This window comes from Emys orbicularis, chromosome 3, assembly GCF_028017835.1.
Source record: "Emys orbicularis isolate rEmyOrb1 chromosome 3, rEmyOrb1.hap1, whole genome shotgun sequence".
In the NCBI taxonomy this organism is placed as follows: domain Eukaryota; kingdom Metazoa; phylum Chordata; order Testudines; family Emydidae; genus Emys; species Emys orbicularis.
Window position 1 is genome coordinate 152,470,102 of NC_088685.1, and position 23,994 is coordinate 152,494,095.

Genomic DNA, 23,994 nt, shown 5'->3' on the forward strand with positions numbered 1-23,994 from the left:
CACATTAATGAGCATTCTACTCCCTATAAAAGCAGCAGGTCCCAGCTTGCCCCTGACACTGTTAAATAATCCCCTAAATATTACAAAACACTGACTCCCCCCTTCCCCTCATGTCAGCTCCTACAGGGACCTCTGCTTGACTGCTTTAAAAAGCTCATAAACTTGCACACTCTTTCTTGAAGCTGGAGTTACAGCTCTCCCTGGAATCCAGGCTGGTTCCCTGAAAGTTATGGCCAAGTCAAGAATAAACTTGTGGTTTAAAATTGAATGGACTTAAGATTTAAGGCTCTGATTTATTTTCCCCTCCCGACCCTACCCCTTCTCTCTCTCGCTGCATAAGTCCAGCTGTCTCAATGACTGGCACTAAACTAAAGCCAAAAGCAGCAAAGGCCAAGCAAGCCCTAGTCAATTTCCAAAATTTGAAAAACTAATGGGAGTGTTAACCCAACCCTCCTATCTCCCCTATTCCCCTTGCCTGTTCTTCCACCCCTCTCCTCTTCCTCCCCTTTAAATACAAGATGCCTAACAACTTTCCACACTGAAATCCCTGAACAGCTCTCCCACCTGGGCCGCAAGCAGCTGAGATGTACTAGATGTTGACATCAGTCCATACTGAAGCCTAATGGCCTACTAAGAATTAGGGATTTATTCAGTTTAGAACGTACAGGCAGCCCCAAAAGGTGCCCTCCAATTCCCAGTGCCCCCTAGCGTTTGGGAGGTTATCAGAGTCACTGGAGAGTCCAAGTCTTTTTGGGATTCCCAGAGTCACCACACACACACCCCTCTGTACAAACAGGGAGCTTTTTGGGCCAACTCTCAGCCTTTCGTACCATGATCCCACATTTAACCAGTCCCTCCAATATATCCCAGAGACCTTTGGACTAATTCCTAGACAGGGACAGTCACAGCAATCCACACAATGGGATTCGGGGAGCTTCTGGCATCCGACCTAGTCAATCCACTTCAGTAGGAGACCGGAGACAGAACTGGAGCTGCTTGTGACCTCTCCAGACAGCAGCTGCCAACCCCATGCCCTCCCATGTTATTTTCCACTGCTCTAGTGTTTTCCCTCTGAGGATCTCAAAGTGCTCTACAAAATTCCCCCAAGAATAGGAATAAAGGCTGCCAAGGAAATGATCTCTCACTCAGGTTACCCCTGAAGAAGTGCCCTCACTGGAAACCAGTAGCTCAGGAGAATGAGAAGGGGGGACTTTTCATCCTTAGGACACTGGTTCAAATCCATCCCAGGAGGACAGTGACTGAAATGTACCAGATGGCTGTTTGGCAGCCCACATGAAAGGGGTTGGTGGGTTTCAGTTGAGCTCCTAATAGAAAAGGGCCTGCCACACAAGCACTCATTACAATTATCACCCTTGTGTGCACAGTCAAACAGAAAAGGCAAAGATCTAACCAGCAGAGAGCCTGAACTGAAGCATATTGGTAGCAGGCTCTGGGTGCATTCAAGGGAAGTTTAAACTACCACTGCTCATGCTGGGTGGGAGGGGGTGCACAGGAAGCTTGTACTGCCTGCATTTGTACAGTCCTGGCTACTTAAAAGGCAGGACGGGAAGCACATCAATGTTATTCAATTTAATTCAGTCTTCAGGGCAGGTAGATTCAAGTGGCCAGGACTGCAATATAGATGACTTCAATCTTCAGGGCTGCTGTCAAGCTGGCACCTTAGACCAGCACTAAATTCAACAAGAAGTGGCGGAGTGTCTGTGCATGTGCCCTTAACAACACAACTATTCCTCTTTGATAAACAGTTCTCTTCAGAGGCGCCTCCTCGCCCCTTGCTGGCGGCATTGACAGGACGCAGCCCTACATCCTCCCACTGCTGGCAGGGCGCAAAGGGCCAGGATGCTCCCCGGGGAGACAGACGCTTACCGGTTACAGGAGCAGACACTGAGGCTGGATAATGGAGAGAGAGACAGGTGGAGGGTGGCTCTGGGTATTAACCAGGCTTTCTTCAGCTGGCTGGAGCCTGGCTCCCACTTGACAAGCACCATCCGGCAAACCCCCAGGAAGTGGCCCCCTCTGTACATGGTGCAAATTGGAATACAAATCAGAGGGAAAAGCTTTCCTCTGTTTGAACAAATTGCTATAGATTCACCCCCGTCTCAGGTCAGAGCCCCCAATGGGAAATATTTTCACTGGCTGACTGCTAATAGACTCCAGAGCAGCCACTAGATCAATAGCTGAATAAGAAAATTAGCCAAAGCGCACAATCTGATTTCGCCTTGCTTTGAATTACAGCGGGCTCGTGTGTTTATTTCGCTCCCTCGCCCCTCCTCGTTCCCTGTGTACCCATCTATCAAACGTAGTCATGTTTGTGGGAATGTAACAAAGTCCGTGCAGAAAGAGGTAATGCCTTTTGAAAAATGTTTACATGCATTAATATTTGCCAGTGAAACGGCAGGGCTGCCATTTCCCCGAGAGGAGAGAGCTCTGGAGTAGCAGTGGGATACACACTCACTCTCTCTCTTACACACACACACACAGTCAGTGTAGCTGCTCCACAGCATACAACAGGAGCAGGGATTGGTTTCCCATTAGCCTGTCAGAAACCTCAGGGGTACGGCAATGAGGTTTCAAGCATCACAAATAAAACTGGTCAGTTGGCTGTGGTACATGTAATGGTGTGTCATTATGCAGGGGCTGGATTTCAGAGACACTTGGGGTATGTCTACACAGCAATTCAACGTCCGTCAGCTGACTCAGGCTCGTGAGACTCCTGCTGCAGGACTGTAAAACTGCAGTGTAGACATTCAGGTTCAGGCTGGAGCCCATGCTCTGAGACCCCAGGAGGGGGGAGGGACAGAGATCAGAAACCATCCCTGCCCTTTAAAAGATCAGCTGACAGTCAACAAGTAAGAAAGTGGCAGAGTGGAGGTGAAGAGGGAGAAGTTATGTACAGTTTCTCACTGGCTCTTGATTAGGAGACCAAAAGGGTCTTGCATCAGACCCCTCAATCTTGCCACCCCTTCCTCACAACCCAGACATCTGCATGCAAGTTCTGCCTCATTTTAATCTGGAGCTGTCCGTGATCAAAAGCCTGGAAGCACCTTTTAAAAATATTTGTTTAAAAAGTGCTCAAACTGCCCAAATAGATCTGAGGATGGGAGTAAAATAACCCCCTCAAACCCTTCCCCTGCATCCCACAAAATCCCCCCTCCCCCCAGCAACACCACCGCTACATACAACCAGACCAACATAAAGTGAGGCGAGTTACTGAGCCTCAGACTCCGATACTTTGCACTATAGTGCAAAGCTGCCAACTGGGTCTATATAGAGAACTTGAAACTTAAAGCAGCCCCAGCACACACAGAGTCTGGGCCCTTTTTGCTTATTAGCCACACTGAAAGCTGCTGAGACCTCATGGGGCTGAGCAGTTCCTGATGCTCCCTCTGCAGTGCGTCCCCCTAAGCAATGGAACTAAAGATCCACAACATGCCCATTCCATTGTCCCCAAGCTACCATCTACCCTCCATAGAGAGGGCTTGGCCACCTTCTGTTAATAGGTGCATCGTTCAGGGCTTCTATAGGACCCCTGGCTGATTTCTGATGCATGAAGTGCAGTCATAGCCAGGAGTCCTCTCCCCACACTTCCCACCTTCTCCTGGCCAGGAGGTTGCAACCTTTTATCTAGGATTTGGCATCTCCCCACCCTGATCCAGGCTTCTGCAAAAGACAGCTGCCCACTTAGGGGTATTCCTTGTAGGGAGCACATTCCACCGGTAGTCCACTTATCCCACTGGCTTCTCATTCATAGCTCAGTGCAACTCAATGTGTTGTCCTTGACTTACCACGGTCTTTATGGTTTGAGTCCTCTCTGCCTTAGAGCAAGAGGAGAGAGGCCTGTCTCTAGCCTAACACCACTAATGTGTCTCTAGATTTCCATACCTGTGGGTTTCTGGCAGGGCATTTTCAATGAAAGGCTTGATCCAAACCTGGCTCACACTTTCATTTGGAGAATCCCAAATCTGCTGACCCCTTTGTTGAAAATCCATCTATTTACACAGGCCCTTGCCTGTGGGGGAGCATGCAATGAGTAGGAATTTCACTCAGCCCATTCATTGGTTCCTTGTCGAATCTTTAGATGGACTTTAGTTCTATTTATTATATATTTTAATCCCCAAGCCCTGGGATCCCAGAGACTGAGGCTCACAGATGGACCAAGCACCACCGTTTTCAGTCAAATTCAGCTCTGAGGAAACAAAATATTTTTTTTTCTAAAAGGCATTGATTTTCAAAATTACCCAGAAGCAACACTGTTTCCCCTGGGAGGGCTGTAGAGGAAAAGGCCAAAATACACACACAACAATCCAGAAGCAGTTACTTTCCCCAGGCAGGGATTCCAATGGACTCCAACAGATTATTAGAGAAGAAAAAAGAAAAATCCTCCCAAAACTTCTCCAAACTGCAGTGTTATTATTATACATGTTCATTCTTTGGCAGCTAACTGCTGTAGTGTGTGGGCCCTGATACTTCAAGGAGCCATACTAGGGAGCAATGGAGAAAAATCAGACCCAGGAGAGGATGGGAGAGATTTGGGGAGAGGGGTTGCACTTGTCCCTGGGGCTGGTTAGGCTGAATGGGGTCATGACAAGTAATTAAACTGGAGCAGCCTCTGAAGTTACGGGGCCTGATTTGGTGTGAAGAGAAATGACACTTCAACAACTGGAAGGACAAGTTATCCAAAATATCTCATCCCTTCGAACCAGAGCCCTCTTCTTCCAAGCAGTCAGATGACAGCCTCTACACCGGACGGCCTCAGGATGAACCCACAGCTTCTGGCCACATAAAATTCCGCCACCTGGCCAAATCCCACCTGTAAACCTTCATTTATTCCAGCCTTATTCTAGGGGATAACAGGAGGGCACAATCCAGTCCAGAGCCTCAATAAGAAACCTACAGTTTTGCTGGAAGCAGAAGTGAATAACTAAATTCCTCTCAGCCAATAGCTTAGTCTTTATATCCTTAAGCATCATTTTATCTCCCTCATCATCATTTTCAAAGCAGGTGCCTGGTTGAGTCAGGACACTTGATCTTCAGAGCTATTCCCACACCAGGCTTTGGGCCAAACTTTACTTGAATCAAGATGGAGCATCACAAATTGGGAACTTCAGTGTCTATGGGCTGCATCATAGTGTATCAAAGAAGTGTGCAGCTTGGCTGCATTGGAAAACTCTGCACTTGACCTGCAGGTCATGAACTGGCCACTTCTGACCAAGTTTTCTTGCAGCATGAAATTGATCAGGGTATCTCAGAGGCTCAATGACATGGCAAAGCACTACCAGGCAGGCTAGAATTAGATTTTGACTAGTCCCACATTTCCCATTGACATGGGCTGTTCTACGCACAGGGCCCAATTCTTCTCTGGTACATGGGTGCAAGTCAGGAGTAAGTCTACAGCATAAAACCAATGTAAGGCAGATCAGACAGTCATGGAAAGCCCTTTGACTATGTAGGATTCAAGGGTGTCTGTCCTGCCAAACCTGTTGGAGGGTGAGAGGCAAACAGAAGCAAGATGCAAGTCAAAAGCAAGAATAAAGGAGGAGAGGATAAAATTGGAGCTGGAAAAGGGAGGAGGGAAAGAGCCAGTGAGAGATCCTGCTCAATACTGATAAACCTGCTTTTCAGGAATCTAGGGAGAAGCCAGACAAAGAAGTCGGAGTAAGTTTGTGTGCAGGAAGGGCGAAGGAAGAGGTGGAAGCTGAGAGAATGGCCAGAAGAAGGAATAGAAACCAAAGCCGAGTCAGCAAGGACTGGAGGCAGAAGAGGCTATTAGAGAGGAGAGAGAAAACTGTTTAGAACCAAGGCACAGCTGACAGAACACTGGACTTGCCCCACAAGTGCTCAGCGGTGAAAGGGCAGGAGCAGAAGTAACAAGTGTGTTTGTGGGGGAAGCCAAGGTTTATATTATAAAAATAGATGGTCAAGTCACTTTGCCTCAGCTTACCTAGGGTCTCACACAAAATCACTGACAGACCTAGGAAGAGCTGACTCCCAGTTCCCCTGCTAATCACCACACCTCATTCTCCTCCCAAAGAGAGAATATTTTGGAAGAGTCTGATCGTGATTTTGACCAACTCAGATTTGTGTGAACCGATGCAGGTGGACTGACAGGGAAAGGGAGGCACAGCCAGAAAGCACGTGGGTTCGGAATAATTAGCAGCAGAGTTCGGAGATACAGCATCCCCAAGCTCTACTCAGACAATCAGAGGTAGCTCTTTTTTCAGTCTCTGCATCTGCTTGTTCCTTCACCTGGGATAACTGCAGGCCTATCTATAGAAGACAGGAGCAGCCCAGATCCCCAAGTCAGTAGCAACATCCAAGGCTTGGACCGGTGCATCTTCCCCAGCATGCTGAGTGCTCAGAAAATGCAGGACAAAACAAAGAAGCGACCTGTGCCCCCAGAAGCTGTGGAACATCCGCCAGGGCCACCATGAACAAACAGGAGGCAGAGTTGGTTCTGCCTCCCTAATGGTAATCCCTGGGAAGAGAAGGAGAAGAGCAGAAAGCCTCCTCAATGGGAGACAGATTCAGGGACCGTCTCTCTGGGGTCCCCTCTCAAGCCATCACTCACTAGCAGTTTGTGACTAACCTTTTGAAAACAACTGTCCAGATAAAAATCATACGGTTCAGCCTAGCAAGGTGCTGAGCAACATCAGCTCCCATGGAGCCAGTAGGACTGGAAGATGCTCCCCTGTACTTCCATTTATCTTTATGCTTCTTACTGTACCTTATAACCCCATCCCAAGGAAGGCAGAGAGCAGTTCAAGGTGATCCAGAAACGCCTGGGGAGCGGATATAAGTAAGAGTAATAACGTAATAAAACAAAGAAAAGGAAAGTCTCCTAATACTTCAGCACAGCAGCAATATAAGCTGTCATGCAAGAAAGCAAAGGTTGGAGAGCAAACTCCTGCCCCCTACCCAGACCCACGGAAACTGTGTCCCATGGCAATTACAGTCCCATGGTCTCCGGGAAGAGGTGGGTACTGCAACCACCAGCTTCTTCTGCTGTGGGGCAGTGGTTCTCAAACTGGGGGGGTGCAGAATGTATTCTGGGGGGGCACCGCCTTCAGAGCTGGGCACCCAGCCAGCAGCTACTGCTCTCTGGCTGCACAGTTCTGAAGGCAGTGCCGCCGCCAGCAGCAGCGGAAAAATAAGGGTGCCATGGTATGGAATTGCCAACCCAGGTCGGAATTGCTCTGCTCCAAAAACCAGGCGCACTCATCGCACTAGTAGCAACAGTGTGATGCCAATAAGCAATATCTCACTTTAAACATGCATTACTATAGTCTTAAATGGCTCTGTTTGAATCAATGCCGTACTGTTTTTAATATTTAGTGAGAGTTGCATCTTGATTTTTTTTTAATTGGTATATGTTCTTGTGTGGCGGGAAGGGGCCGTAATCTACTACAGACACAAAGAAGGAGGGTGTGATCAAATAAATTTGGGAACCGCTGCTGGTTCAGAGAGAGAGACAGAGACACCCCTCCCCCCATTATTCCAGGCTGGCCATAGATAATGGTGTGGATGGGAGAGAGGGAAAAGGAAGAGAAGCCAACCACAATCAGTGACCAATTGAGTCCTGAAGCCAGAGTGGTCACTGGATCTTTAGTACCTAGGGAAACGAAGAAACCCCTTACAGACCATCTTCTTCGGGCAACAGATCCTGAAAAGCAATATACAGAGCTTGGCATTTCTAGAAGCATTACCCAGCTCATCAGAACTCTTCAATAACTGTGCCCCAGACCCAGGCATCGCATTCAGTCCCAACAGGGCATCTGCTCTATTGTGACCATGCACAGTCACTGCTCTAGCCAACTGGCATGCAGAAAAGAGCAATTCTCAAGCTGAGGTACACGTACCATTGGGTATATGTGGGCTGCAATCAAGCTGATACACGGATTGGTTCAAAGTATGGAACCAGGATAAGAATCCATTATAACTGCCCTGATTAAAAACTACAAATATTTTTCATCAAGACTCTGAGTTTTACATGTAGCGCAGCAGATCTTAAAGCTGAAAACTGCTTTCCCAGAATCTGTGGCTACATGACGTCTAAATATATTCTGGCTCACTTTTCCTCTAATGTTAACACACACACACACACACACACACACACACACACACACACACACACACACACACACACACACACACACACACACACACCTTTGCTTCCGGATAACAGGAGGTGGTTACCGTAGCTTCTGGAAAACCTGAGAAGCTTCTGGAAGAGTCTCGATGGACCAACACCTAAAAGCTACCAAAGTCAAACACCTTTCCATAAAACCACTAAGGCTGTGATCTCCCCTCCATCCAAAATCCAAGCTTGCCTGTCTGTGTACTTATGTTGCTCCCATCACAATAGCATCTGATCCCCCTCAAACACATTGATGGATTTATCTACTACCATCCTACTCCATTCTTGGACTCTGCCTACAACTGCCTCCAAATGACAGCTCTTCTAACTATGCCACACGATGTTCCAGACCTTAAAAAAAAACACACACACGCAGGACCCACAATCCTCATGGTTCATATTCTTAAGAACTCCAGACTCCTCCTGTGTAATATTCACATTACAAAGATCATCTTTTGGGAGCTCTGAGATTCTGCTTTGGCAAGACTTGCATGTCAGGGAGAGCTGTTGTCACTTGCTCTTCCAGTTCCTTGTTTTCAACCGTAACAATATCATTGGTATCATCACCAGGCCAGTGAGAGAGAGAAAAACAAATGTTCTCACATTTAGAAAAGGAATTGATGTTGCTGGTGACCATGTAATTACTATTTTTTATCTAGTAACAGCTAGACAACATGTTTATTCATCATTTCTCTATATACCTCCCCAAGCATGTCACTAGCCCTAATGTTTTTCTAACAGCACCTTTCCCTGGTTTGGTCTTCCCCTGTAATTTAAAACTGATGCTCTTTGGTTTACACACAAAAGTCTGGGAGGCTTGTTTGTGGGTTTCTTCCTCTGCGCTGTTTATTCCTCTCCTTTCTTTTGCTAGATTTGCTTCAACAAATTTCATTCTTACCTGATGTTTATTAGTAGTTAGCGCTGCTGGAATTTCCTGGGCTGGCGTCTGTAGTGCTGAGCTATACAACCAACCAAAGTCTGCAATGCAACATTGCAGGACTCTACCTTCCTTTCTCTCTATTGCCCTTTTAAGTGTCCACACAAAACACCCCACTGACCCACTTGAAGCCAAGAGATAAAACTGATTACGTGTGATTTACCGAATGTCTCGTCTTTTTAGACAAACCATATGATGCCAACATAGTCTGCCATGGCTCAATAGTCTGAGCAGCAAAAGCATTTGCAATATAGTACACGTTACTGCCGACCACCTGGAAAAAGCATCAGCTACAAGTACGTGCATATGCTTACTCTGATCTGGGGGAAAATAAATCAGTGCGTTATCTTCGCCAAGGCCTAATACCCCACTGCCATGAAGCAATTTCTGGCACATTTCAGAGTTCACACTGGCTAATTTCTTCTGCTATATCTCGGTTTAAGTCTGACCACCACATTTCTCATTTTCACTTTGCCTTGGTGAGGTTTATGTCATTTTAGCATGTATGCTTTATGGTATTAATCTTATAACCGATAGTAAACAATAATTCTCTGCTGTCAATTCCATTTTTCTACAGGAATAAGGATGAAATTTCTCACCTTCTATATGATTTGGCCAACCTGAAAAACTACACCACATTATCTTATCCAACGAAGGATCTTATTTCTATGGGTAACATTTTCAAAAGCATCTAAGTCCCATTTTCAAAAGTGACTTAGGCACCTACATCTCTTTGAAAGTCAATGGGAATTAGGAGCCTAAGTTCCAGATCCTCAAAAGGTAGTTAGGTGTCTAATTCTCATTTCTTAGGTCCCTAACTACCTTTGAGGATCTGTACCTCCAACCACTTCTCAAAGTAGGATTACGGACTTGTCTACATGAATATTTAGTTTGTGGCAAACTGGGGTGTGGATCTGCTCTGAGCTAGCCTGCTGGACCTCGCTGATGTGCACTAACAGTTATTACACTTTGCTTTAACCCGCTTTGAAATGGGATTAGATCAAAGCACACTAAGCTGTTAGTACACGTCAGCAGGGTGCACACAGACAGTTCGTGCACAGCAGGCTAGGGTGAGGTAGATTCACACCCCTGCTTACTGCAAAGTATTTGTGTAGACAAGCCCTTAGGCTCCTAACCAATTTAGATGTTTGAGAAAAATGTAACTTCTTTATCAAACAGTAATGGGAAGAGTCTATATTCTGATTCTACTTCCTGTTGTGTCCCTACTTCTAGAGGCAACTGAGAGAGCACATTTCATTCAGGCTTGTACTGGGTAGAACATGGATATGCAGCTAAGATTAAAGCCCACCTCTGAATCCTAGCTGTTGCGATAGGTGGAATACTTTCTTTGCGGCCTTTTTAACTTGAGGTTTTTGATCAGTGATCAAGGTAGATTTCTTTTCAAATGTGTATTTGTGAATTTTAATTGCTCCAAAAATACCTCAGTTGAGAAGGCAGCACAGGGTGTAATTCACTGCAGCCTTTGTTAAGCTTTTGTGAAGCAAATGTTATGGCTTTCTCTTTTCCATCTTTACACATGTAAACAATTACAGCTCCTGCACATAATGAAGAGCGTCACCTGCTCATAGTAATAAACTCTGGACTAAAATGTACCTGAATGGTGGAATTTCTCAGATTTGCTTTTCAGTCTTCAAAACCTTTGCCTTTCTTTTCCATCCAAACCTATTTTACATTCATCATCCCCAGTCTCAATTCCTGCGAGCTCCTCACCCCTGGCTTCCCTGACACTCGCGTTGTCACCCTCTGATCTGTACAGAACATTGCTCCCAAGATGCTCCTCCTTGTTCATCTTCTGACCAAGTCACCCCCAACTCTGAATCCTTCCCCCTCCCACTGGCTTCCACTCCTCTATAGCATCAAATTCATGTTTCTTGTCTTTGCCTTCAGGGCCTTGCAAAACTCTGCTTTCCTCCTTTATCTGTCTGTCTCTTTTATCACACCTTGCAATGCCAGCACTTCATAGCATAATCATTCCTTACTTGTTTGCTTTGACCATCAGTGAAATAGTTAACAAAACTGAAATAGTTAACAACACTGCTATCATCAAGGGCTTTAGAATCAACACCCCATTGTGATGAACAGGGCCATTTACACATTTTGCAGAGCTATATTTCAGGCTGTCTGCAGACTCAGGCAGACACTACTGCATCAGTTTGCAAATGGTTCATATTTGGAGGGGTTACTTATCCCTAAAGGCTGCTACAGACTTCAATTGTTTGTTGTAAAGGAAAGTTCAGACTCTGGCCCGCTGCCGGAAGGCAGCTTCCAAAATAAATGCCAATTTGCTGAGCCATCAGGAGCCAGCTGAATTCAACCCTTGGCTTTATTAGTGTAGACAAATTTGGAATAAATCTTCCATAGTAGTTTAACATCACTTTAAAAAGTTGTCATATCGCTGAAATGTTTTTGGTTTACAGTCAGAGTCTCAATGGCCTTTTCTTCCTATGAAAGGATGGATCCTCTCAGAATCTGTGCTATGCCCTAAACAAATTACTTAGTTCTGGAAGAAAGCACATTTCTCTTTCAATCCTCATTCTAGATTTTTGTAACCATTTTAGAACCCCTTCAAGGTTTCTCCACAGTTTCCCTATATTAATACTTTGTTTAAAATTTCCTCTAAACTAGCAGACAAAATTTAAACTTTGGAGAATTCAATCAATTATTCATTGAGCTACAGCAGGGATATTAATTATGTCATGTGGTACTCTTTCAAAAATTGGAAAGATGGTTAAGGTACTAGATTAGACTAAGACTTGGTAGATTTGAGCTCAATTCCCAACTCTGCTATAGATTCATGGTGGGACTGTGGGGAAAAAAAAAATCACTTAATCTCTCTCTCAATTCCCGAACTTTAAAATGGGGTAACTACCAAAGGAGGGGCATTGTAAAGATAGCTCTGTTAAAGATTTGTGAAATGATCAAACACTACAGTGATGGAGGCCATACAAGTTCTTAAATAGCCATAGTTGTGCACTCAGTGATAGAGCCAGATCCTAAAAAAAAAAAAAAATCCTCTTTACACAATCAGTGGAAGTGCTTGGGCCAGGTCAGATTTTATAAACTTCACTCCTCCTGGCAAGTTAACAAATACATCTGATGGTTTTGGAACTAGTCACTGAACTATTTCAAGCAGGAGTTTGATGATGACTTTATAGGCGTCACAAAATCTTTATCCTGCCATCAGTTTTAGGAAAACATCCCCTCCTCCCTCTCTCTCACACACACTCCCCCACCCCACCCCCCAGTGCAGCCCGTTCACTAAACTCAACAGCAAAAATCATTCTTTGCTTCTGTAATTCCTCAAACTGCTTTCCTGCAGGTTCTTGAAAAAACACAAAGCACAGAGTGAGTATTAAAAATGTCATTCCACATTCTCTTAAGTCCAAGTCATTTTGCCATTATGCTTTCTCAGTGAACCCTTGTCTGAATCAAAAACAGATTCTGGTGATAAAATTCAAAAACCCAGACCATACAAGTGATACACTGTATTCCAATCCAGATTTATCTTGTTAAGCCAATTTCTGCCAATTAGCGAAGGCCTATTTCTTTAGTAATAAACAGTAACAGCAAACAACTATCCCTGTATTTTATGCTCACCCGCAGACATCCAAAACCTTTATCCTGCAGCTTGACTTTAATTTTCAATACTCTGTCAGTTTCTCTCAGTGTAACATTTGCAAATGTTCTCTACAGAAATTACAGAGATTGTAACACCTGTGACAATTTCCATCCTCATCCTGACATTCTTTCCATTTACAGTACCCCAACAGGAGCACTTCAATCCCGTTTACCCTATACTATAAATAGTTCCAAAGAGTGGTTTAAATCACAAGCCATTTTATCCTGGCTAGACACAGATTTTCGCACATACAATGGTCACCAAGTGAGCTCTGTGGAACCTTCCATATGTAAGATGATAGTCTGTGGGATAGACTATCAAGGGCAGCAAGACACACTGCATCTCTGAGTGTATTGCAAAATGAGAGAGAGGCACAAGGAAACATAACAATGGCCAGATCCATACAGGCCACTTGGATTCCTTGTGCTCTGAAATATTACCCATCTATTGTCTGGAGCTTTGCATTCCAATGCTACAGAGCAGTGACCTGGCCGTCTGGGGACCTCAGCCACTCTAGGGGAATTTTATTCTTAGCAAAGGCAAGTATGGGATCATTATAAGACAGGCCTCTCAGGATCCACTGTAATTCCCTGATGGTCCACCTCCCCTTACATCTATAAGCCACTAAAATGATATCACCACATGTCTACAGTCTTTTATTATTAATAGAATAGAAGTACCAAGAATGTGCATGGTACTTCACAGACAAGCACAAAGGTCCCCGCTCAGAGGAACTTAAAAGTTCCTGAAATCCCCAGAGAGATTTAGATTAACAACAGTGTTTTGTGGGGGGATACATCATTAAAGTTGCTAGACCGCATATCCCACTAAGGCAAAATGGGAAAGGCATGGAAAGAAGTAGTTCAGTTTTCATCTCCCATTTACACTCCATTCATCCATTCCCCTGCTCAGCCTTAACTACTTCCCTTCTCCAGCCACAGCCCAAATTCAAAAGCTAATGGTGGTAAAGCAGGGACCTGGAATGAAGTGGATCCAATGTACTCTGGCACAAAGACCTCCCCTGGCATGTTAAGGTGGCAGCAGAGCTATGGGAAGCACATGATGCCTTGGTACCGAGCCACTCAGCCTCAATGAATGGTGTTCCAGAGAGCCAAAGTAGCAGCACCAAATTAGCCAAGTGTCTCTGTGCTGACGCATTGGCATATGAAGATCTCTCCATGGCACTGCTGCCCCAGTGCACCAGAGACACTGGGCTAAAACACTAGGCTTCCTGTCCAACCAGGGCCCCTACCACAACCATCCCCTTCCCTGTAGGCCAGCCTCTTCTCCCAAAATACCACATTAAAATCCCTCCTCCCCTCATCTCTGCTCACCTAACAGAGCCCACCTCCATATTCCCCGCTGCTCAACCTGCCTGCCTGACCAAGGATCTGGGCAGAGGAAAGGAAGGATGGTCCACTGGTTCAGGCACTAACCCAGGCCTTGGTAGACCTACATTCAAGTCCTTGCTCTACCATAGATTCCCTACCGCGGTAGGTCACTCAGGGTATGTCTACACTGCAATTAAAAACCCATGGCTGTCCCTCACCAGCTGACTCTGGCTCACAGGCCTCGGACTAAGGGGCTGTTTAATTGTGGTGCAGACATTTGCGCTCAGGCTGGAGCCTGGGCTCCAGGATCCTGCAAGGTGGGAGGGTCCCAGAAAGACAAAACGTCTACACCAAAATTAAACAGCCCCTTAGCTCAAGCCCTGCAATCCAGAGTCAGCTGGCATGGGCGTCTAATTGCAGCATAGACATAGTCTTACTCTCTCTTGCCTTAGTTCCCCATCTGTAAAATGGGGGTAATAACATCTCTGTGGGGTAGGACACTGCTAGGACGATAAATATGTTGAAGAGAAGGCACTCCGATACTATGCTAACTGGGGCCATATAAGTATCTAAAGACTAGACAGACAGTCAAGAAGCAGCCATCACTGGGCAGTCAGCACTGGAAAATGGAAGTAGCTGTTGGATGTGAGTAACTCCTTTGGCTAATCTCGGTGTAGCTCTATTAGTTTATCCTGAATATGGGGAAATAACTCGAGGGGCCTGATTTTCTACTGCACCACGATCTGCTCAGGCACTTTGGAGAAGGGAGCTAACACAGGGGGAATTCTCCAGCAGCAATCTCTAGCTGCTTTAAGTTCACTTTGTACTGTGTACCTAGCACAACAGGAAAGGGACAGAAGTGGCCTATATCTAAGATATATCAGAACAGGACTCTGTGAAATTTAGAGGTTGTGGGAGTTTGGCCAGAGGAACCCGAAGAAAGATGAGAACAGAACAAGCTTTTTAAAAGGAGCTATTTTAAAATTATTCTTTCACAAATTAGCAAGTAGTTTACGAAGGAGCTTACATAGAAAATTCAGTTGTCCTCGGAGGCCAATACTGGGCCAAACATGGAGGCTAAGTTCAATCATTCAAGTATGAAACAGATTTTAGTCTTGCTTCAAGTGCACGTTTCAGTGCAACCTTAGCTCCAAACACAAAGGACAACTTAAAGGGCCTCCCTCCACATACACACAAACACATGCACCAGCTTCCCCATAGGTAGAGAGCCTCTATCACTAAAAGCACCATTTGCACTCTGCAGTGAAATAAAACAAATCTCTTTTCATCATTTTCCACTGAGTTCACTATCATCAGTTTTATGAGTGTATTTACACACGCACTTGTGAGCATGTATGTGTATGAGTGGGAACGTGGCACAAGTGACAATGATTCAGATGACCTCTACTAGAATGGAAAACAGCAATCACAAGTTCATCTGATCCCTGGGGAACTCAGGTTTTAGGACAGATACACAGACACACACCTTTAGAAACTACAGATAAGGAATGCTGTAGGCAAGAGCTCCCCCTGCTGGTCAGATGTGAATCAACAACACTGACTCCCTAGCCCGCTGTGCACCCACCCACTTGTGGCCAATGAAAAAACCTGAGTGGACAGAGGTGAGACAGGCCAGGCCAGAACAAGGGCTGGAAAAGCTCAGGGAAGCAGGATCCGTAGCAGATGTTCATACAGAACAGTATACTGCAATGGAATTGATGCTGATGGACACTTCTCCGCTCTACAGATTGAGCGGAACAGCAGTGGCTGCCGCTCATTTGTAGCCTTATTCACCTTTCACTCACACTGGTGTAAAATCAACAATAACACAACTGATGTCAATGGTATAAAACTGGAGTGAGCAAAAGGAGAATCAGGGCTCTTGTTTCTTGGAACACACAATGCTGGGCAAGAAAGGTCACTGCTTCAGAACAAGTCCGGCCAGGCTATGTTCAGCAGGTCTCCCAAGTAACCCATTACCCCTTTGGTAGCGCTCCTTCTCTAGCTTAACTCTTTTATTGAGCCAGGACTAGCGGGTTCCCCTTCCCTTGCTCCAAGTATTGATTCCCTTCATCATTAATGTATGCTGTGGTTTTGATCTCCTCCATGGAGTAACAAGCATTTTTAGAAGCGTTTTTATTGCTAAGCTAATTCTCGGCTCAAAAGCAAACCTTTGAGTCGCTTAAATGAAAGGGAGGATTAAAGCAGTTTTAAAAAATTAAACAAATAATTTAGATCCTGACTGGGTAGATCTCTCTAAACACTGGTGTGCACACACACACAAAAAAGACCAATATTCTCCCTCCCTCCCTGCACTCCTTACCATGTATCATTCTCTCCTGGTGGATCTGCCAGATCTGCATTCTGCTGCCTGGTGTCAGCTCCACACACCCCAAGCCTGGAGGATATTGGCACGGTTCAGAATGAAACAACTTGCTAATGCAGCACTGGCAGCCACCACCTGGAAAAGGGGGACTGGGTCAGGGGCTCTTGCACTCCAGGCCTAGAACACTCTGGAGTGGAAAGTTTGGAAGGCTCTTCTCAGTAAGCCTAGTCTCAGCTTTGGTGAACATGCTAAACACTCAATAGAGAGACGATACACACGCCAAGGTATTTTTAGGTGAATGCACCTGCTGTGTTTCTAACAAGAAATAACATTGTACAATGCCTTTCATCTGGAAAAAGAAAAGCGCATTACAAACAGTATACTCATTCACCCGGAACTGATAAGCAGTCACGTCTGGTGATGGCTCCCAGCAACCATTTTGCACCAGTAATACTAACGCCTTGTCTACACTAGAAAGTCTTCGCTGGTAGAGCTGGGTAAAATTGGAGATAAATAGTTTATCTGCCAAAAAACAAACAAACAAACAAAAAAAAGGTCGTTTCAGCCCACCCAAAACCATTAGGGGATTTGACACAAATTCACCAAATAGTTTCAGCCAAAACATTTTTGCAGGACTTAGACACCAGCCACAAAACTGGGGGAGGGGAAAGCTGGCTCCTTTATAACCTTTAGCCTAGTAACTAAGGCACTCCCTTGGGATGTGGGAAACCCAAGTTCAGTTCCCCCCTCTGCCTAATGTGGAGCCAGGTTTTGAACATGAGCCTCCGACATGCCAACAAAGCATCCTAGACATTGGACTATGGGGTAGCCTCAGGCACGTCTCTCGCAATCCCGCCTCTTGACACTGGTCCATGGGGTATAAATTATCAAATAGCCATTGGAGCAGGGATTTGAACTTGGGTTCAGACCCTCGTAGTTGAGATGAAGCTTATACTAGTAAAAGAATCCTTTGGCTCTTATAGCTTATACCAGTTCCCTGAACAAACTGCATCTATGCGGGGGTGTTTGTTGGCACAGGAACAAAGGTTAGGGATGTAATCCTCCCCCCCCGCTCTCCCAACTGACATAGCTGTGCTGGCAAAACTTGTAAGTGTAGACCAGGCATAGCTAATTAGAGTGGTGTGGAGGGTTTTGTTGTTGGGGTTTGAAATTCTTTTTTCGGTGGGGGAAATAGAAGGTGCAGTGTGGGGCAGAGAGAGATATAAAAGAATGAAAAATAATTTCTGTAATTGAAACTGCAGAATGAATTAAGGTAAGTGGACTGGAATTATGCAAAGTGAGATCTGTGCGGGGCACTAGGGCCAATGCTCTGGCTTTTGGGAAGTGTCATAGGATCGTTAACAGCTACGTAGCAGTCTGACTTCATACTCGAAAGAGAATGGCCCCAGCAGCACCATGCCCCGTCTGTACCTCTTTGGTAGAAGAGACTCATAGGGAAGAGCACCACCTACTGAACCACCTGGGCCTTTGCCTGCAGCACCTTGGCTTTTCCTTTGGAGCTGCTTACTGTAGCCACACACCCTTCTGTCATACTCTTTTCAAGTCATCTGAAATATGTATTTCCACAAAATCCGACAAAAACCTGACATGGTGATAATTTTATAAGCTATGTTGCTCATGTCAAATTATTCAACATCTGTCTTCGAGTTCCCACAAAAATTAGCATAGGATAGTGGTTTCTGATGACACCTATAGTGAAATATTTTGACTTCTACCAGTAAGTTGCAAACAACCTGTCAGGAGGATAATGTCAGTTTCCGAGTACTGCATATTAAAATAATCCCAGGGTTTGTTTGGAGCACAGTTCCACTGACCTAAAACAAGGCTCTGGCTACGCAAAGGGAAGGAACCAACACGCTGTACAACAGGAGGAGGGCAGGAGGAGTCAAGCAGGATTTGTAGAGTGGTGCCGAGAATACTTAGCTCACTGATATTAAGGAGTTGCTGGAGATGCTCAGGAAGTGTTGGCCCAACCTGCATGCTGTGGGAGATTATGTTTATATAGCACCAGAGGCGTAAATGGCAATTTATAGATATAAGACAAAGGTCTTGTGCTGAAGGGTATTTATGATCTAAATCCAATGGCTAACAAGGAAGACTGACTGACCACAGGGGAAGGGACACATTGGGTGAAGCCAAGAGAGCCACTGTATTTATACAAACTACCTACAACACACCTTCCAAAATAAAAATCAGCCAAGAAGCAGCTTACAGACGCAACCCTGCTGCCAGTTGAGCCTACGGTCAAACTCATCAACTTCAGTGTAAGCAGGATCGGGTCTTAAAGAAGCAGCCCCGAAGGAAGGGATGGGCGGAATGGCAAAGAGGCTGCAAAGCAGGCCATCTGGCACTGTGGCTCAGCTGGTGGAACATCTGGACAAAGGAAGGAGAGGGAGAGGAGCTGTTGGTTCAGATCAGCTGGCTAAAGATTAATATTACAGTGTATCTGTGTGCACTCACAGCCCAACACCGAAACACACAGAGCTTGCAAGAGATGAGAAGGAGTCCTGCTTGGGTGAAGGTGATGTAGAATCTCTAGGAGCAGAGGACTGGCCTAAGAGACAAGGGTTCAGGAACCAGGAAACAAACGCAATGCGTGTGTGTGTTAAATGAAAGAGACTGAGGGTTTGTGCACTAGCCTAGAACATGTTTCCCCAAAGCACTCATATGACAGAAGCAAGGAAAGATTCCCCACGTAGATTTTTATGCTGCCTTCAGCCCACCCCATTAGACTGGGAAATCTACAGCTGACTCTCAGGGTCATAGAGTCTTAAGAGAGAGACATTTACTGGTCTCTTAGCCCCATCCTCAGAGGCCGAGACAGGATTGCTCCATATTGCAAGCACTATGCCCGGTCAGATTTATATGACCCAAATGACAGGTCTCTTCCAGCCCCTCCTGTTAGGAGGCCATCACATCTCACATTCAGGACATTTGCCCTGATATCCAGGCTAAAAATCCTTTTCATCCCATTAGCATGTTGCTATAGTCCTTGTCTCTACCCTAAAACATTCCTGAAAGGTAGTTCTTTCTCGTTTTCTGCAGCTGGAGGGTTTTGGAGGGTTGGGGTGAAATGGACAGCAACCCACCATCTTTGACTCAGATCAAAAGCAGTACGTTAACATTGAGAAGCTGACAGTGTACCAATAAAAACACTCCATCAATGCCTGTGAACTGCTGTACGTGGAGTAAGTAGAGCAGCAGCCTAAGACAAAGCTGGAGAAGATTTTGAAGTCCACAGGGACAACTTTAAATAAAGTGATGGAAAAAGGGCATGCCCCTCCCCCGTACCTCATCCCCCTTCAAAAACTCCAATGAGTTATTTGTAGCGGAATAGCCGGAGAGAATCCTCCCTGCTCCACATTTTGGTTCCTTTGCTCTAAACGTTCAGAGCTACTCAGCCAGGGGAGGCATTTCCTCCTGTCTGTTTTTCTGCATTTTGGAGCATCATTTGCTAAGTGTATCACAACCTGCTGCTTGCCTCAGCGTGTGGCTTGGAGGCATGAGCGTGGCTAGCCCTCAGAAACACACACATCATTTGCGGATGGGTCTATCACACAGTCAACAGTGGGCTAGCAGGCGTTGTCTCTTGGCAGCCCACTGAACTGCCATACTATACGAACTGATCTGACTAGCCTCACCATGCCCTTTTAGCAAACAGGGTTGAATAGATGGAATCAGCTAACGAGGAGAGGGAAGATTATTGGGTTTCAGACATGCTTCAGTCATTATAACAAACACCAATTTGTGTAACAAGCCTCTTCAGGTAACAGGCTAAAAGTACCTTAACTCCTAATTAAATTGAATCTCCTTTGTAGGCACTTCTTCCCCTACAAAGCCTCACACACATTTTATTTATACCATCCATCTCAATAAACCTCTCCAACAACTCAGCTCTCCTAGACAGAGGTCTTTTGTGCACATCCATGGGGGGGTATTATTTAAAGGGTACATCTCATGGATATTTTATCTGGTTTAATCTGATTTAATCACACTAGATTTACTCTAATAAAATATATTTATAGTCCTCATACAAATGCCTCTCCTCCGCTCCCATCTCCGCCATTAGAATATTTCAAAAGAAGGAAAATGTTCTGAAACAAGATTCTTGAATTCCCAAATGAAGTGCCACATGAGACAAGCATTTCAACCACAAAATACTCCAACTATATTTAGCTTGGGGCTATAGCTAGAGATTAACATTTAGGACAAAAGTAAGGGAAGCACGCGTTTCTAATCCAGTTTTAGATATTGTTGCAAATATAATGGCCTCACTCGAGCACCGGGTGAGCCAGCAATAACAGCAATTTCACATCTAAACAAACAGCTCTGGCTGGAGATTGTACAGAGCGAGTGTTAGGGGAGAGACTGGAGGAAGGATCGGAAAAGAGGATATGAAACTATTAGTCACCATAAAAGTTTGTGGTGTGCTGACTGCGGCATCCAATGTTCTGAGTTGCACTCACAGAGATAGCTCTATATTAAAAACCCTGATTCTCTCGACAGATAGCGTAAGGAGGAGGGGGGAAAGGAGGCTGGGTTTTCCCTTTATTTGTGCAGTTGAAATAGCAAAATAAATATGAGTAGTGTACAGTTCTGACTTTAAAGGATGCCTTCATCTTAGTGTGTCTGTCTCTCTCTTTCCTTCTGAAAAAAACATCAGGAAGATATTCTGAAGATCTAGTTTTGCAGCATCTCTGATAAAATATGAATTCCCTGGCATGGATGGCTGGATAAACAGTATAATAAACCACATTTGAAGGAAGGTGTATACAAAACAGGAGTGTGACAAGAGCAAGAGAGCTTAAAACTGATTGAAGAGGCCTTTTAAAGCAAAGAAAACTAGTAATAGTTGGACAGCAGCCATCCTATTAATTAAAAATAAAAGTTTGTCTAGGAGCACAATACCCATCCTCAGGGATTAAAAAAAACCTACACATACCATGTTTCTGTTGCCATAAATACATTAGACTCCCCATCTCACTGCTCTTGGGCCCTTCCTCCAATGTCCCTCTAAACCTGCAATCCCTCCTCAACCCACACACACTGAAAAAAAAAAAAAAAAAAAAAAGAAGTAAAGCCTCTACTTAAAGTAGTTATTGTACAAAACAGATCTAAACTCAAATTAACACCCCAGCCCTGAGGGGGAGAGGAAGAATCGTTTCCCATCAAAGAAATACATCATTAAAAAGTGACCTACAAAGACTTAGCCACAGTCAGTGAGACTGAACTCAGCATTACTAGAGCTCACACAAGAGATTAGCTACGTGCTCTTCAAAAAACACATAAGGATTGGGAGCCCTCTCGCTGGAGGTCTATCCTCAAAGCTCAGAGAGCTCTCCTTGTTAGAGGAAAAGGCGTATCTTCAAGAGGGACTTTATAGCAAGGCACAATGGAGTTGTAAACCAAGATAAAGCAGGCTTGTTGTGGAGGGGGGGGAGGTAGTTTATTTGTTGGAAATGCAGCTCTCCTTGTAAAGCAAAAAATGTGAGAGTCAGTAGGGGGGCGGGAGGCTGTATTTTGGAACTGCAGTGCTTGCCAAAGCAAATCCTGGGTGTACTATCAACTTGGAGCCTGTCTTCAGGACAGAGGACTGTTCTCATCAGCATGTGTTGCTGGTCAGCCCTGCTGCCCTCCTGGAAGCTGAAGGGATAAATAATCTATGTCTGTGGGAACCGTACCACGCTGGGTATCATCTGCGCTTGCAGTTTGTTAGCTGCCTGCATTCATTTGCAAATGGGCAACAACAAAAAGCAGCTAAACCTGAGCTCTGCCAAGGAAATAATTGTAAAGAATGACAGCAAAGTAACACAGCTCAGTTGGATTTAAAGGCAAAGTCACCCCCACAGCCCTTTTCAGTTCGATCTGAGCACTGTACAGTCCTTGGGGATTTGGGGAGATGCTTTCTTAACCCAGCCAGGCGCATCCAGTCTACACCTTGATCACTGCTCCCTGAGCATCTCTCTTATCTAGCTCCTAATAGCCTCAGTGCACGTGCGCTGACTCTTGCAGCAATTACCCGGGACCCGCTCGCTTTCAAAACCCCGAGCGCGGCGTGGACTGACATCCATCCCCTCCACCCCCTTCCAAACAAGCGCTTTTATTTTATTTGTATTTTACTACTCTCCCTGCAGCAGGTGATAGAGGGAGCTCCCAGTGCAGCGGCCCTTTGTCAAATCAGCAGGGTAATAAAAGCCAGACCGGTTAGGAGAGTATTCAACACCCAACACGCACACACCAACCGAGCTTTTTTCACACACAGCCTCAGCGAGGAAGATTAAAGGCAAAGGAAGCCCAGCAGCGGCAGCAGTAAAGAACCAACAGACGTGGTGTCCTCGCACGAGGGAAATAAGACAGCACAGAGGCAAACAAAACCCACAGGAAAGATTGCAACTTTGAGCTCTTGTTGCAACTGTCAATACAAGAGTGACACTAGGTTTTGCAGCCGAATCGCTGCTCTAGAACGTCTCTTCCTTCTTGAGCAAGTTTGGAAGGGGGAGACCTGGGGCTGATCCATGTGACACAAATTGCCGCTTTCTCCTTTAAAAAGCATCGACTCGGAAAGGGTTACGCGGTGCAATCTCCCCGCTCTCGTACATTTCAGGCGGCCCGGGGGTTACAGGCAGGAATTGTGAAGTAGCGACAGGGTCTGGAAGCCCGATTGCTGCATCAATCTCCTCGCTCGGGCTGCAATAGCTGTGCCAGCATCATTTACTTTCTCCTGCAGGTGCTTTTTAACTTGGATCTGATAGCCTGGTCCGCACCCCACCCCCACTCGCCCCTCCCAAACCGGGATAGAACAATAACGTCTCTTACCATAAACCCCGTCTCCCTTGATGTACACCGGCACCACAGCCAGGAAGAAAAAACAAATAATCTCCATCTTCAAAGCAGATCCCTCATAGCCGGCGAAGAAAAGCAGCCCAAAAGGCCAGGCAGCATCCGGTGGGGGGGAAACGAGAAACAGGCGAAAGCTACTTCATCCACAGCACTTCCACCGCCTCTGAGCAGGGAGGGATCCAGGAGAGGCTTGCCCGGGCACAGAGCGCCTCAGCCCGGCCAGCGAAGTCAGCCAGCGCCGCCTGGAAGTCGCCGATCTCTGCACAGTCAACTTGGACGAAAGAAAAAAAATAGCCCAAAATAGGAGCAATAGTTAAAAATAAACGGGGGGCAGGGGGGGAGGAGAAGAGGGGAGGGAAGGTGGAAAAAAACAAACCAGGGCCCCTCTTCCCCCCCCCGGGCTCCTTAGGAGCTCCAGGAAAATAAACACAACCTCACACTCACACACACAATCACACCGGAGCCCAGAAGACACGGATCCAGCGGGGAGCAGATTCCAGATAAACTCCAGCCGCTTCTCCCTCTGCTCTGCCCCGCTCCTGTCACGGGGGGAGGGGACGGTGTCACAAAGAGACGCCAAACGCTTCCTGAACTCCCGGGCTTCCCAAACTGGCTGCCAACTGGGGCCAACTTGAGAGTCCTCGCCCTCCCGCCCGCTAAGGAGGCGCTGGCTGAAGCCCCAGGAAGGCACAAGGGGAAGGAAGGGAGGGAGGAGGAGGAGGAGGAGAAAGGGGTGGGGGGAGG

The 23,994-nt window shown here is 45.8% G+C and overlaps 1 protein-coding gene across 1 annotated transcript in view; it reads right to left on the reverse strand.

Moving 5' to 3' along the window:
* Positions 1-23,326, reverse strand: part of MDGA1 (MAM domain containing glycosylphosphatidylinositol anchor 1) — a 192,345-nt gene extending 169,019 nt beyond the window's left edge. Inside the window, exon 1 of the mRNA XM_065401807.1 lies at positions 23,227-23,326. Coding sequence (XP_065257879.1) covers positions 23,227-23,293 — 67 coding nt within the window. The 5' untranslated portion in view covers positions 23,294-23,326. The remainder of the gene's footprint in view (positions 1-23,226) is intronic.
* Between the last annotated feature and the right edge of the window lie 668 nt (positions 23,327-23,994).